The sequence below is a fragment of the Pecten maximus genome, unplaced genomic scaffold, assembly GCF_902652985.1.
Source record: "Pecten maximus unplaced genomic scaffold, xPecMax1.1, whole genome shotgun sequence".
Taxonomy (NCBI): Eukaryota; Metazoa; Mollusca; class Bivalvia; order Pectinida; family Pectinidae; genus Pecten; species Pecten maximus.
The window spans coordinates 7,247-24,161 of record NW_022981702.1 but is presented as its reverse complement, the minus strand read 5'-3'; the positions used below and the strand labels follow the sequence as shown (position 1 = coordinate 24,161).

The window sequence follows — 16,915 nt, the reverse complement described above, 5'->3', positions numbered from 1 at the left end:
TTACTCAAGCATGGTTTGTCAGCTACACCTCAAAAGCGCTGACATAGACTCAAACTTACGTTTGTGTCAAAAACTAGTTTATTTTGGGTTATATTCTCCCGGTTTACTCGATTTACATATAACGGAATACGGTCTTCTGAGAAGGCTTCTCTTCCAAGTAGAGTGCAAATCGAGTTGGCCTCTGGTAATAGTCTCTGGAAATCTCGCTCTTTATGCTTCTTAATTTAATAAAATTTAACAAAGATGCAATTCCAAACAATGAAATGTATAAATTTATGAACTGCTAGGGTCTACCCACAATGAGAATATCTTGTAGAACAGTCAAAGGGCAGACAACTCTTACCTGGTTTGTAGGCACGAGTCTCCAACTTGCCGAGGGAGGGGATGATGAGTTTTGGATCGTCTTCTTTGTTGCTAATGCCATTCTGTGTCATCTTCTGACGCTCTAACATCTTCTTCTTCAACATGTAAGTCTATATTGAAGAGGAATTAGTCAATTATACATATTTTTTTTTCACAACTGATATTTAACCTCAAAGTAAAAATTTCATTTCTTTGGAAAGTTTAATAGACAAATTGGGAAAGTGAAAAAATCAAAGAAGTACTTTTTATCAAAATTGTAAATTGTACAGATTTTTTCCCCTAATTAATATCAGACTTCAACTAAAAATTTCTTTTCTTTACGAATTTAGACAAATTGGGATAAAAGTGAAAAAGTCAAAATGACACTACCTGGTATATTAATTGACATTATTTCTTTCAGAATTCAGAGAAGTTTTCAACACTGAGCAAGATCAGTAGTAAAAAAAGGTGTAATGGAAATACGAGCTATGCATAACTCCAAATTTACTGAAATCCTCTAGAAAAGGTTGCCGGTCAAACATACTGTGTAGTAGAAGTCATCAAGATAAGGATTATCGGTCTGTAGTTGCATCAGTTGAATTTTTATAATCCAGTCTTTCTCCTTCTTCGTCATCAGACCAGCGTACTCATCGGATGGTCGGTTCTCCTGGTCGTTCTGGTAGGAGTAGTAACGTCGATGGTTGTTATGATGGTCGTAATTGTTACGTTGTTCGTAGTTGTTTCTGTCTCGGTTGTCGTAGTCATGGTCATACCTGTTTTCCCGATAATTTCTAAAGAGAACGGAGATGAAGATCTTGTAACTAGACTTTTTAACCATGTGGTATCATACTACATGTACCTCAAGTCAGGTAAAAAAAAAAACACAGGTGAAATGTTCTCCCATGGATATTTTACAGGAATAAATAACCATTACATAATTTCAAGGAGAGACAATTTCTACACTTTTTTTCCAAATTTACGAGCATTATACACAAACAAAATTTTGGTTTTCATTATATTTACACAATAACGTCAATGGCAGACCCAAAAAGAACCTCCATACAAAATATAAACACTCGAAAACTTATGATCCACCTAATCTAATCTGATCTAACAGACTGATGGATGGATTTGACCATAATATGTCATATAAAGAAGTTAGAAGTATAGAAAAAGTTCTTTATCAAAATGTATAGTAAGGATATAACTCTGTGAAACAAGGAAGTACCCAGGATGCCCTGTGGTGATCACGGGTTAGTGAGAATGACAGATACCTGTTATTGTTGTTAAGGTATCCACGATGAATCCCTCTCCCCCGGTGGTACCGCTCTCCTTGTGGGGTGTACCTATCGCCTCTCGGGGTGTAGCCTCTGTCCCGACCCCTATCTCCCTGCGGGGTGTACCGATCACCCTGGTGGTTGTAACGATCACCCTGGGGCGTGTAGCGATCACCCTGGGGCGTGTAGCGATCACCCTGGGGCGTGTAGCGATCACCATGTGGAGTGTAGCGATCACCATGTGGGGTGTACCGATCACCCTGTGGGTGCGGTCCTCTCTCCCCTGGAGGATGTGTAGGGTAGGGTCCCCTGAAAACAAGACGTGTTTGTTTTTTAATCAGGAACAACATTTACTGAAGTAAAGGTAGCTCTAGATGAAACGTTGAAATTGATAGAAGTATTATGTCTTTAATATACCATTATACTGTTTAATCAACACATTGAGACTTCAGAAGAAAACACCAAGGTTGGTGCATTTTATAGTTAAGATAGCTGTATATCATACTGGAAACCCTGTTTCTGAATTACAATACATCTTGCTATGCTTCAGATGCTGCTTTACCTTGGGCCTGGACCAGCAGGACTGTGGTTAGGCCCTGGACTGTGATACGGTCCTCCAGGTGAAGATCCTGGAGGGAAGTGGCCACCAGGGCTGTTGTTATAAGGACTCTGATTGGCTGGTGGACGCTGCTGCAGCTGTTGTCGTGGGATACCAATTGGTTGAGAAGGCAGTCTGTTTCCTGTAAAATGATAACATTTCAAACAACAATACAGAGCTTCTGTGACTGGGGGATGTACGGGACAAAATTGAAACAGATTTTGAAGAACTTTGATAATATTTCTAATTTCAAATCTGATATTAAATATTAGAGGCCTCAACTTTGAAATATTTTTCCTAAGATGTTTTTAACTTATTGCATTTTATTTTTTGAAAGTTTCTCATCTTCAGTACTTGAAATATATTGTTATAAAAATGAATACCAATATATTAACACTTCCATAATTTTCAGTTGATGACAGCTTTTACACAGTACTGTACATTTCATTAGTTAAGAGACTAAATAATCATCTACACTATATAGATACACTGTATATATACACACACTACAAAGAGGTGCTACAAAGAAGAAAAGAGGAGATCATGCAAAAATGTTGGAAATACTACGCTTAATTATAATATAACTTCAGCATTACATATTAATGCTTTCTAAATTGTCACACAATTTTGCCCATCAAATTTTGATTTTGAACATCAGCCACCTAAAATATTCTACTCTCTATTTAACCAAAACCCCAAAAGATTTTCCAAATGAAATCTTATGGCGTTATAATTTATAACTTTTAGCTATTGTATAATATGGTTCTTAGTCTGAACAAATCTACACTACCTATAAATAAAGATAATTTAAAGCCTCATTTTTATAATATCTTTTTTTCTTCATTGCCTCCTTCATGCCAGAAAATAATTTCAACAACTGACAATGGATACATTATTGCCAAGCCATATAAAAAAGATACCATGACAATTTGTCAAATTCTGGATGTGTTCAGCAGGCCTTTCACTAATACATACCCATAGGGCCCATAACGGCACCTCGTGCATATGGGGACATCATTCGCGTTGGAATTGGTGATTGAAAAAGGTTGGGTATCCCTGCCCCCGGGGGAGGTGATGGGGTCAACCTTGTTATGGGAGAAATACCTGAAACTCCTGAAAAAAATCCACAGTAGATTCTAAAACTTCTAAATGTCCTATGTGGAATCCATGTCCAGCAATTAGCATACAAATTGTCACCTTAGAGATACCAGACCTGACAGGTGATCTGGGGAGACTGTCAAGGTCGTAAAATTGTCACCATAGTAGGCCAGAGACATCAGAAATGAGCCCCATCTGAGAATTGTTAACGTGTCCTTTCTGAGGTACAGCAGTTTGAGAGTTCTTACACGGCTAGGTGTCATGTCAAGATCATACTGAGAAACGAAACAAGTTTAATGATAATTTTGAAAAAATATGTGTCCCCTGTGACTTTGGTTTAAAAATTGGGTCAAAGCATACTGTTTACACTTCATTCCAGTAAATAATGCTATCCATTATTTTTAGGGGTACATTTGGGGCTGCATATAGGTCCCTTCTTTTAGTGAAATTTTGTTGTATTTTCCCCAATTTCATGTTCATATTTTCCCAATCAGAAATTGTTAAAGTGTCCCTGTACATCACAAACAGATGTAATTATCCAACAAGTTTCTTTTCATTAAAGCTACATTAAACATTAGAAATATTTCTGTTGATAACATTTTCCAAATTTTCATAAAATACCACTGTATTTTCCCAATGGAAAAGTAGATCTAGAGTCCCTGGTAAAATAACGGTAAGAAAACCACGACTATCAGCTAAACATCATGACTGGGACTTTTGATTTCTTGGAAGCTCAGCAATCATTTGATGAAATATGATCATAAACCCATTTTCTATATGCTTCTAAGTTCTGACTGAACATCATGACTCTGAAAAGATTTCAATTCTTATTTTTTTTCATCCCAGCACACCACTAGCCATGAACTATGATGAAACTAGATCTATTATTGTTTTAAGGGAGATGTTCACACCAGATTCAGGCAGTAAACTGTTGAACACAGCAAGGCCATTGGACTAAAACATCTACCTATATAGCTATAAGAATTCACAGAAAGGTTGAAATATTTTGTTTAACGATATTACTGTAAATCACTTATATTTCGCGTGAGATTAATCGTATTAACATGCAAGGAGAATCAACCGTTAATTAAAATGCTTCGTAAATATTTCTACGAATAACACCTTTGTATGACAGCCAACCCATCAGTTGCCGATTTATGAGTCTTGCAGTCAATGACTCTTCATTCGCGAATATAAAGTCATTTCTAGATCTGCGCACGCAACATCATGTATTTACAAAATCTAAGTGATTTACAGTAAAAAGATTTCAGGCAGACTTGATTCCACTTTTGGTTAAAACACACAGTGAATAAGATCTGTAGTGGACACAAGGATATGCTATAGAAGACTACACAAGAGATCACACTGCACACAAACCAGCAGAAATATATATTAAATGTTATTGGGTTCCCAGATTCTGAGATTGCCATCTTTTACAAAATTTCACTACGGTCTTATTACCCGTACAAATTATCCTTGAGGGAAATTTTTAATGAAAATTTAGATAGTTTAAATACAGATGTATATGCTTTCATAGCATGACCCTTGGCTTTGACAATATTTTTTTTTAACCATTTTATGAAAGACTAAGAATTTTACTTTTGCATGTTGCAAGGCTGTTGCTTTTCTATGACAACTCCTCAGAGGTTTAAATTAAAACAAGAATGCTGAAGTATAAGTTGTCTATACAAGAGTTTTTTTCCACAGATGGTTAATAGACCCAGCAAACCTATAGCCCCTTCACTCCTACACTATAATTGGCAGGCACAATCTCAGAAACTGTGAAAAGCAAAACAAAAAGTTTCACATATAGAGAAAATTAACTCATCCTACCTCCTATTTGAGGTGACCCTCGATGTTGACCCATGACCCCAGGTGACCCTATTGCTGGAGGTGTGGCACCCATCATTGGAGACCGCCTACCTTCCAACAAATGCTGTGCTTGTATCGGGCTGAATCCTGGCGGCACCCTCTTCAAGGAAGCAGAAACATTTTCAGTATCATTAAATTAATATCCAAAATAAGTTTTATTTGGAAATTCATTAATGAATGTGAATGTGTATATATATTAGGTTTGCTAAACATTTATTCTTGTTGTGAAGGGCATGCTATAACATGCAGGGATTTTCATACAATTTTTCAACTGGGTCCAGGGTCCATTGAATTGGGAATTTCTACACGACAAAATGTGACATTGGGAAAAAACAAGAAAATAGTGAATTTCATATAAATTTCAGTTATTCTTTGATAAATATTGCCTTTATATTATTTTTGATTTCATTTTGTTATCTATAGCTGTTTTTTATTTTTCAAAATACCTTAGTATAGGTCTTTGTAGACAAAACTTAATCATTTAAAAGTGACTTCAAAATTGGGAATTTTTTAAAGGGGAATGGGTCCTTTTAACAGACCCTGTTTGCATTGTAGGAAAATCCCTAAAATGATTCACGACTGATCAACTTTTTCCTGTTTGGTGGCCAGGCCTAGGGTTACCAACTAATACCTCTCCCTTAAAGCTTTAAGACAGCAATTTTCACAAACTTAGCTGTTGTTGTATGGACAGGATCCTGTATCCAGATAGACAGACAACCTATTTCCAGTATACCTCATCCCTCCTAGCTTCATTGCAGGGGTAAAATAATAATTTATCATGAAATGAACGAGATATATATTGCTTACATAAATGGAAAACCTCCTTACCTGTGCCTGATGGAACCTTGGAGGTCCCTGGCCAGCTGGAGACCCTACGTAGGCAGGAGAGCCCGGTAATGGGGGAGGCATGTTATGGGGTACGGAATAGGGGCTTCGAGGGTGGTGAATGGGCATCTGGGGCACCTGCTGGTCCATGGCCTCTCCACGCATTTCCCGCTCCAGCTCCTCTGCCGTCATCGGCTTCTTTACCGAGCGTGACTGCGACATCATCTGGTGTTCGATCTCCTCCAGGGTAGCACTGCGCCCTCCTGACATCCTCTGTGTTACTGGTATCGGCTGTCGGTCAGGTGTTGACATTACAGGCGATTCCTGATGTGAGGAAATATACTTTCATGTTTATTTCAAACAAACGTTACACCCCATATGCTCATTATAGAATATCAGACCAGGACCTCGCAAAAACTTTCAAAACGACCTCCTCGTCACCTAGTGCGATGGAACAAAGCACCCATCTTGAATAAGAATTAATCATATACTGTATTATCTCAAATTCTGCCTAATAATATGTTCTAAATAAAACCCGAAATTGAAATCAAGGCATTGGAAATATACGTGTTGTAATTCTCTGTACTATTTTGGTAAGTGTGCATGGTGTAGCTGCAGGCATGTGTATAGAAAATATTCAGGTACCAGCAACCAGCATCATTTATCTGGTCGAGGTAAGAAAAGATACCACAGTATAATATATCATTTAACTGAAGGTTTGGTTTGTTTTTGTTTAACGTCCTATTAACAGCCAGGGTCATTTAAGGACATGCCAGGTTTTGGAGGTGGAGGAAAGCCGGAGTACCTGGAGAAAAACCACCGACCTACGTTCAGTACCTGGCAACTGCCCCACGTAGGTTTCCAACTCGCAACCCAGAGGTGGACGGCTAGTGATAAAGTGTCGGAACACCTTAACCACTCGGTGACCGCGGCTTTAACTGAAGGTGAAACTCAACAGCCTTATTTAAGATTAGAACCATAATCCTCACTTTATAAATTAAGAATCCCTTTTTTCAACTTTTGATGAAGCTGAATGAAGTATTTCACTGCTACTTCTGATAATCTTCAACCTAATCCAAACATAGAACTGTCCCATTAATTACAATATGTGGCTGATGATATAGTGATTTGTGTTATTTGACAGATCAATGGGGATTGGACTAATATAAGTTGCTGGATCACACCTGTATACTACAACCATGAGACAATGGTTGTGTGGTTAAATATTTGTTTTAAGCTAAAATCTTATGTATATTTCACAAGTATTCCAATACTTTCCAGATGTTAGTGGTAGTGTACGTTCAGATTATCACCATCTGCAGTTTTTGTGCGGATTATTGGCTGTGAGGTGTTACACAGGGGCTACGGTTATTTATTGTGATTATCTGTACATATATATACGTACACGACCACAGACATCCATCTCACTTACCTGTCTGGGAGTGCCGTGGGTCGCAGCCTTGGCTGCGAAGTCGAATAGAGACTGCAAGTTATTGATGGTCGATGGCATGTTCGTATCCTTCACAGGCGAGCCCCAAATGTTTTTACTAGACGGCGAAACCTATTGTAGAAGACACATTGTTTTAGTGTGGAGGACAGGGTTTTGGTCATCAAAATTTGCCACTTCAAAAACTATTTAACTATATCACTAAATTAAGCAAACGATGCAATGCACTTGTGGCACGAATAGTGGTAACATATACTTTACCAAATGTTCTGTATCTAGATATCCCGGAGGGGAAGCTGGACCAAAGATCTCATCCAAGTTCTGATGTTTCTGAAAAATGAAATGTACATTTTTAGAAGGTTCCGGCCAAAACGGGTTCATACAGAAGATGGCTAGAAATCGAAAGACCTCTAACCAACAAGAATTTAGAACTTCCTACTCATCTTTTGACCATGAGAGCCTTGTCAAGTTCAATGTCAAGATTATGAGAAGAGATCAATGCACATAGGGTTAGTGACATCTGAGGTGTTTTTTACTCATTTGTATTGGGCTTATACATTCTTGGCAGAGAATTGGTGAATTCGGGAAGAAAATGTTCAGAAGTAAACTGCAAATTTTGGGAATTTTGCTTGATTATTAAATAAGTTCCATTGTGAACTGAACCCATTATTGGCCCCAGAAAGTCCCCAGAAAAGGCCTGGATATTGGCCCTTTTTCAGTCTGGAGTAGAGTGAGTTTACCTTGTGTGGTATGGGTTGACTCTTGCTGGCATTGAGGATTGCCGGGTCATCAATGTCATCTTCATCGTCCACAACAAGTTGACTTAGGTTGTGCTCCAGGTATTCCTGAAAATATTTCATGTTTTACATACAAAAAGGTAATATATAGGTTTTAGTAATTACAGGAACTAAAATCAGATTAAGGAAAAGATTTGTCTGAATTTAAGTTATTGAAATTACAATCTGACACTCTTGTTAATAGTGGTGGGCTGATGATAAAAAAAAAATAGAAAAAAAAATGATGACAATTTTTAAAAGGCAATTAATCAAAAATTTCTGAAAGTGCTCCTAAATCTTCGGCTTTGCGTATTTTTTAAATGTTACTGAACAAAGAAATAGTTGATCTTGTATTTTAATCGTTGAATGCTTTATTTGTGTTCAGTATTGAAAATATTGATAACAAAGGCTAAGACATTAAATAAATGTATGCAATGTAATTCGATGTTAAATGTTAGATGTATATAAATTTTCTACAAAAGGACAATTCTGTGCTTAATTTAGAAAACGGATTATAATCCATAATTGACCAATTTCGAGTTTCCAATTATGAATTCCAGTCACTACTTATAACATTTCATATTCCATAAATCAGAACAATAGTTTTAGTTCATAAACATGTTGAACTACAGCTGAGCTTACCTCGCGGGTCTGATAGCTTTTCTCGACTGTATCATATCCCGAGTCCCTGGTTTTGTTCGGAAGGTTGGAATGGGATTGGATGGTGCCTTCCAACTCCCCAGCAAATTTCTCTGTTTGCTCCTCCCAGTCAAATCCAACATCTAAAAGGACATGAGCAAATTTCTCTTTAAATTCATTTTGTGATAGATGGAATACGATAGCAGTAGATACAAAAACATATGTATGCATGCATATCATTGCAAGACATAGACATTGTTCTCAAAATAAAATAACAGCACAGCTTTTAGTAAATAAGAAAACTTTAAAGTTTATATATTTTTGGGGCGAGTTAAAAATGAAAAATTTTCTCATTGATTAATTTTGGAGTTTCAAGTAGGGGAGATAACTCCAGGGTGTATAGTTTTCATTAATATTCTTATACATTACCCTCAATATCTCCACCGAAAGTTTCATCATTCATCAAATCAAAATCATCCTCATCTTCTGTTGCATGCATCAAGTCATTGCCAAATGCTGCTGATTTTCCCACTCCAAGAGCCTGGAAAATACAAAATAAAAATTAACATTGACAATTTGAAATTATATTAACAGACACTGGGTTTTCATCAAATTATGTCACCATTCTCCAGTCTCTAATGTTTATTTATCATGAGGACTGCCTTTTTAGTATAAATTTATCTTCTGAAAGTGACGAACACCAACAGTAATTTCTGTCCTTTTTTTGTCTAAATGTTCCTGAGTTATGTTCTTGATATCGCATCTCTTCTCTTGCTAGCCTCCATTATCAACAACTACAATACCCTGGGTGTCAGGAGTGTCTACAGCGGCCAGTAATTATAAGGGGTCACATTCAGATGACCTTTCAAGCCAAACCAATCAAATTTTCAACTTTTTCTCCTCAGCATCCGTTATGGTTGGTCTTCGTTAAATCCATATCTGGGCATGAGCATCATGAATATCAGCCAAACTTACATGGCTGCGTCTGTTGCAACATTGATCATTCATGCCTATAACTATGCATCTTTTAAACAAAGAATGCAGAGTTTAAGGATAAATTGTATATATAATGAAGTAAAGCAAGAGAAGAGATGTGATATCCAGAATGTAACACTATTCTAGAAGATCAATAACTTATGTTGTATAATTTATTTAGCAAAAAAACAACTTAATACCGCCATCTAATTGTTTAATTTACTATGTTAGTCTATTATAACGTACGTGAACTACTGTGTACTGCCATAATGACGTTATGTTCATTTTAAAAATATATAGTAATACTAAAGTGTACGTATACATATATGGTATGTGTATATTAAGCGTAATGGACGTGTACTTTTGTAATTGTGTATTTTGTCATACTATATTACATTGTATTGTTTTGTAATGTCTCTCAGTCTCTGATGTGTTGAAAAACACAAAGAAAATAAAGAATCTGAATCTGAATAAGAGAACTCCAAAGGAAACAACCAAAAGGAGATAATTCACGTTTAACAATAATAAACAGCAAAAACAAACAGATCAGTTTTAACACCATATATATATAGCTACCTTACTTTTCCTGCAATTTTAGACACACTGCGATTAACCGACATATATATATATTCTTTTTTTTAATCTATTTTTTTTTTAATACCGGTATGCTACATAAAAGACACATTTTGTGATTAATTTGACTAAAAATTCCTGTTGTACATGACTTCTACCATAGTGTGCAATGATGACCTGCATTTTAATCAGATTGATTTTTTTAGGGAAATGCAGTAGATAACACAGGAGTTAAAACAATTACTATAGCTACTAAGGAGTCAGTCTTGAGCATTTTTCACTACCATTTATGGGTAATTTTCCTTCAGGATTTAATTAAGTTTTTTCCCTTCAGACTTCATGTTAATTCACTGAAATATTGTATTTTCCCTCATTTTTATGGCAACAATATTTCAAAATTCTCCAGATGTGCTTTCCTAATTAACCATTTTCTGTTTGCACTTGGAAAATTTGTCTTTAATTTCAAATTTTCCCGTTTTTAGAACTGATGTTCCCCTTTTGTCCAAAAAGGTAGTTTCCCCTAAAATCTGGATTGATCCCTGCTATTGTAATTTGCAGGAATCCAATTTAGACAATTACAAACTACCTACACCTGTTCACAGCAAGTTCTAATATCATAAGGGGGAATTTCACGGATAGTCAGAACGCTTCAGACTAAACTGAATGCTACTATGCAAAGATTTATCAAAAGTTGTGTGAAAGAAATGGAGAAAACAGATCTCAACAGGAATCGAAAGTGGTTCTCTGAAATGGTAATACACAGTTCTACCAACGGAGCCAAAATAAACATGTATCATCAGCTGAATGACAGGCCAATTCATTCCTTTTATACAAATGTTTTTTCTTATGATGTCGAATCTGAATTCTCAATTGAGAATCTACCAACTCAGTCAAAATAAGCATGCTTGTCAGCTGAATGACAAAGGCTGTATTTAACAAATAGAAAAAAGCACACCAATGGCATTCCTTTAACAAAACATTAACTGTTTGTTTTTTCTTGCAATTTCCAAACCCAAATTTATACCGAGAATCTCAATAGCACATGTACATCCATCACTCATTGAATTTTGTTGGGCACTTATGTGAAAGAAAAGAGAATAACTCATTCTTGTTGAGTACTACAACAGGAAAAGAACTAGGAACTCTCCTTAGTGATCATCTAGTTCTTTTAACTTGGCCGAAGAAGCATCTTCCATCAAGTGAGTGACAGAGACTGTATATTCAACACATTGTTTTTGTTCCTTTACAGTTGTACGCTTAAATAAAAGGTAAAGTTACCTGGAAAATATCCTCAACTCTTGACTATGTTCTCTTATCATTTGAAAAAATAAGATTCAAGTACCCCTGGTATATTCCAAGTGATAATGGAGCCAGTTTCCATAGAATTAAGAAGTCCACTTTTTATAACCTTTATATAACTTTACCATGTTCACAAAGTTGTTCAACGATTTCTTCAAAAATTACACTATCCTCATAATTATCATTTACAGTGGACATTTGTACTGTTCTGGTTTCATATTTTTTTTTTTAATTCAAGCCGAAATAAGAATATGATGTGTTTAATTTAACATTGATATATATGACTGTTCAATATATTTTTTGAGACTCTTCTGAATAGAGTTAGTTACATAGCATTGCACAAAAATATGTAATTTGTCAGAGGAGATAAATATATAAGCCTTAAAGTAGGTAAGTTTTATAAACTATGCAATAAAAAGGCATGACAGGTTGATAATAGATAGAATAATCCAATTACATACGGAGAAATCAGTTTTTAACCGCTGCTGGTAGGAATCGTCCATTCTCATGCCATTTTCACTTTTGAGTTCCCACAATAACCTCTAACCAGTTCATCGACAATAGACGAGATGAATTTAAATTCTCATTCTTAATCATACATATAAGATACTTAGTTATAAATGTATAATTGTTAAATGGTTCAGTTATGCTTATTTCATGTTTTTAATTATTCTAAATAAGAGTTTATTTTCTGGTTAGAGATTATAAAATGTTCGGAGCAAAGAACGATTTCCGTCCAAAACCATTCTAAATATGTACCAGCTTCTGATTGGCTGATTGGTCTTTACTAGAGAACGCAATATTTTCCGCCATCTTTCGTCAAACAACGGAAATCTCCGACAGAAGATGAAGAAAATTGGTTTTTAGGAAAATAACAGACAGAATATGACAATCGGAAACGATTTTGAGTTCCATGTGTAAGACTTTACAAGCATGAGGAGTTTAAATATAGCCGGATTGTGATAAAATGGGTAATTTGCGATAATCTGTCTCCGCGGCGTTTCCGACATGTCTGAAGTCGACATTGCCGAAGATCTACCGAATGGTGACGATTCGGCTTTCGCGGATGAGCAGCACGATGGAAGCGGCGATGCTTCAAACTCTGTAGTTCAGGCTGTAGATACAGAAAACGACGGCCACAGCACAATAAGTGCTGAACATGTATTTGTTGCAACGTCGCAGGGTCTTCTGACAGCTGCAGAACATTTTCAAGAAGCAAACGGCCTTAAAACGACACACATTGTCATTCATGACCAAACTCTGACAGTTGATTCTAGTGGTCTGAAGACACCTACCACCCCTATACCCCCCTCCCACCCCTGCTACACCACTAAGCCGAGAGAAGGGATTGAAATACCAATGGGACGATTCTGTACACATGACAATTTTACCAGTGCGTTGTAAACACACGAATGGAGAGCTGCACAAAGCTAAATTTGGTTCAGGTATGAACAGCAAATTAGCAGACGACGCATTTTTTTTTTTGGAATATTTTTTTTGTAAGTTTTTATATCCGTCTGCATTTGGTATGTAACCATCATATATCAGGTTTACAAATTTTATATTTTCTTAATATGATGGAAACATAAAACTTGACAATTTACTAGTGTCTCTATCTACTTCTTTACCTCCCTCCCCTGGAAAGAAAAAATAAGGTAAAATGCCATTTTGCAACATGTAAATTACTGAAGCCGATACAAAATCTCAAAATTTGTATATTTTATGTATATCGTGTACATATACATAATAAATGTTTGTGCCCTTTCGCATTTTCTCAAAGTAAATTAGGACAAATTATGGAGTTATGCCCCTTTTCATGAAACAAAGGTATTCTGTGGCATATATATGTACAGTGACTTATCAGTGATATTTTTCAAACTTTGCACAAATATATATGTTGTTAAAGACACAGCAGTTACCCTGATTTCTTTCTTTTGACCAAACAGGGTTATTCTTGTTCTTGTCCAACTGCTGATTTTTGCGTCAATATATTTCAAATAAAATAAACTTAAATGTTGTTAATGCTGTCCTTAATTTCTATTATTGACTTGATAGAGTTTTTTTGGTTGGTATATTTCGAAAATTTCTTATAGGTGTATGTTTGGTTTGTAATGGTGAATTTTATTCTGTCTGACATTATTTTTATAAAAACTAGCCAGACAGCTAGACTCAAATGGTGTTACTTTGATGGCACAATGTAAAATTTTGTGCTTAGATTCATTGCTTATAAAGTAATATATAAAGTCCAACTTTATAACCAAACTACAGGAATTTTCCTACAATTTTTCAAACGGGGTCCATTATTGAATTGGGATTTTTTTATGCGACAAAAATTGGGTAAACTGAGGAAAGTGAAATTCAAACAAATTCATGTTATTCTTAATATATATAACCTTTATTCTTTTCTTTTTTTTTTTCATTTAGTATATTTACATTTGTTATTTATTCAAAATTGCCTGAGGTTCACATCAAGCATATTATTCAATCTAGAAAAATTAACCTTTTACTTTGAGAGTTTTCAGTGGCAAATCGGAAATTTTCACAAGATTTTTGGGAATTAGTTCTTCTAACAGACCCAGATTCTGTTGTAGGAAAATCCCAGTGGTATAGAGTTAAATCGCATATCGGACATCTTAATAGTAAATACACCTTTCAGAATTCCATCCAGAATTTATAATTATGGTCCATGCGGGCCCCAGTGCCTGTTAATTAGGGATTCAGGAATCTGAACTTTAAATAAAGTTATGTTAATTAAGCTCATGATCAGTTTCTCAAAAAGTATCCATGTTATTATTTCATACAAACCTGCATTGTAGTATGGACATCTATACACACCCTGTAGATTATGCAAATTTCAATTTATTGTTTTTAATATTATGACGAATGTTCAGTAATGTTTCAAATGTTGCACATATACAGTGGGTAGAGTATAACTAATTTCAATTTCTGTAGAGTGGTATATAATTGATCAGGCTAAGGATAAACAGAACCAATTGATTTAGATAAGATTTACACCAACAGTGCATGACTCTTCCTAAAATGTAGATTGTATTTTCAGTATTTGATTCCTCTATTTTCCTGTCGTCTTCAATAGGAGGAAGAGGGCGTTGTATCAGAGCATTTGATGACGAATGGTTCACTCCTAACGAATTTGAGGCTAAGAGTGGACGTGCAAGCAGCAAGGATTGGAAGCGAAGTATCCGCTACGGAGGCAGAACGTTGCAGTGTCTGATTGAAGATGGTATCCTCCAGCCCCATGCCACCTCTTGTACATGTGCAGCTTGTTGTGATGATGAATCTGTGGTTAGTTACTGTTACTGTTAGATAATACTAAAATTACTTACCTATCTATGCCAGTTGGAATAAGAAAAGTGCCTTGTAGTGAAATTTTTGTACCCTATAGGCCTATATGTGTATTAATATCAATGTTCGTCTGTCAGTCTGATCAGCACTGCAGGCCAAATGTTTTTTTCAGAAAACATGGTGATCGTGATACACTTGATGAGCAGATCTAAATTCCTTGCAATATATGGGTTTTGATACAAAGATATATGGTCAGGGTTGCTGTTACAAAAATTAGAATGGTAAATATTCTACAGTAATATGTCAAAACTTATATTTAAAGGCCAAAAGTAAGAGAATGTCAAACTTTCTAAAAAAAAAAAAAAAAAAAAATGTTATTATTACATAAGGTAAACCTCCGATTAATTCGAACACGCGAATAGTTCGAACACACATTTTTTTCTAGAAAAACAGTAATTTTTTAGCTAGTAATAGTTCGAACACTGGCTGTTTATAACTGACACCATTTCGGATAGTTCGAACTTGTCAAATGAGGAACGTAAAGTAACATTTTTTCCGGCAACTCCATTGAAAGCTCGCGACGACCCGGCCCCGAAAAAATGCCAAGATTTAAATTTGATCAACAAGCACGTTCAGGTTATAAGATTGTATGCGTGATCATTAGAACTCAGCATTATGATTATTTAATTGTGACTGACATCTCTTAAGTATTGTCAATCAAGGTATTACCTGAAAAAACCCGCGACGTCACGCTAGGTAAGCAGGCCACACGAGGTGTCGCTTGCGGTAAAGTTGAAAGGATCGGCCGCCCGATCGTGCCGAGAGACGTGAAGAGCATTCATATCCAGTCAAAACAATCCACAGGTGTCCCAATTAGTGATGGATAATTTTGCAGGTATCAACTATGTTTTGTAGATATACGACGGCATATTTAAAAGCAGACATGTGTTGATGTCTGACCTAATTTTATAAACCAGATCGCCTATTTTACAGTAGTGGTTTCGTAAACGCAACAGGTTATGAAGACTGCTTTTGATGTATTTAAGAGACCATTTATTACAATAATAAAGTGATAGTTTCTCATTCAGATAAAAATATAATCATGCAAATATTATACTGTACAATGTTTAACTTTGTGTCACAAATGACAACGTGTACTGTACTGTTTTGGGGCCTACTGTAGCCGATCCGCGAGCGGTTTCGCGCAAAAACCATCATAATTATCGCGAAATGAAGAACGTTAACGATCAATTATGAATTAAATGAAAAACTATCATTTTACTACTATAATGTGCCTTGTAGGCCCCCGTTGTTACGTATCGTTTTACGAGGATGTTTTGGGGTCTAAGATTTTACTGGGGCCGAGATTTTCGCGATATTTTTCCGAATTTTCGAACTCGGATTTTTGAAGCAAAATTTTGGGAAAAATTTGAACGGTTCGTCAATCCTTATTTAATTTGTTAAAAAATAACCGGAGGTTTAGGTTTATCCCCTTTTCCTAAAAAAAAAAAAAAAAATTGTTTTTTTTGATTAATGCTTATTAAAGGGGAGATATTTTTCAGGGGCCTTGTTGACCTGATTTTTTTGATGTTTTTTAAAAGGGATAGATAGATACACTTATGCTAAAGGGAAAACTGGGGAGTAAGGTTGTAAATATCAGTATGAATTTTTTTTTTCAGCAAGTTTTTGTTTTGTTTTTAATTTTGTTTTGGGTGAATGTCCTATAAAATAGCATGGTCATTCAGGTTTGTTTCAGCAAGTTTAGTAAATTTAAAAAAAATATTTAAAATTAGTAATATTTTAAAACTTCCTTGTAGAATGCACCATACATGGGGATTTATACCCCTTTGTTTCAGATTCTTTTTTTTCACATACTATGTAAGTAGACAAA

The 16,915-nt window shown here is 35.6% G+C and overlaps 2 protein-coding genes across 2 annotated transcripts; one reads left to right on the top strand and one right to left on the bottom strand.

Annotated features, from left to right (window-relative positions):
- Nucleotides 1-343: 343 nt before the first annotated feature.
- On the bottom strand, nt 344-12,355 carry LOC117320196 (protein PAT1 homolog 1-like; the record flags this gene model as incomplete). Its single annotated transcript, XM_033874855.1, is given in 12 exon segments — nt 344-473; nt 887-1,133; nt 1,617-1,928; nt 2,182-2,359; nt 5,149-5,287; nt 6,016-6,336; nt 7,445-7,573; nt 7,721-7,789; nt 8,200-8,304; nt 8,878-9,017; nt 9,304-9,415; nt 12,183-12,355. Coding segments are annotated over 12 exon segments (1,930 nt in total), but the record flags the coding sequence as incomplete, so codon positions are not given.
- A 231-nt stretch (nt 12,356-12,586) lies between these two features.
- LOC117320197 (deformed epidermal autoregulatory factor 1 homolog) lies at nt 12,587-15,060 on the top strand. The gene is given in 3 exon segments (XM_033874856.1): nt 12,587-13,026; nt 13,028-13,166; nt 14,816-15,060. Coding segments are annotated over 3 exon segments (666 nt in total). The 5' UTR covers nt 12,587-12,729; the 3' UTR covers nt 15,046-15,060.
- The last annotated feature ends 1,855 nt before the right edge of the window (nt 15,061-16,915 follow it).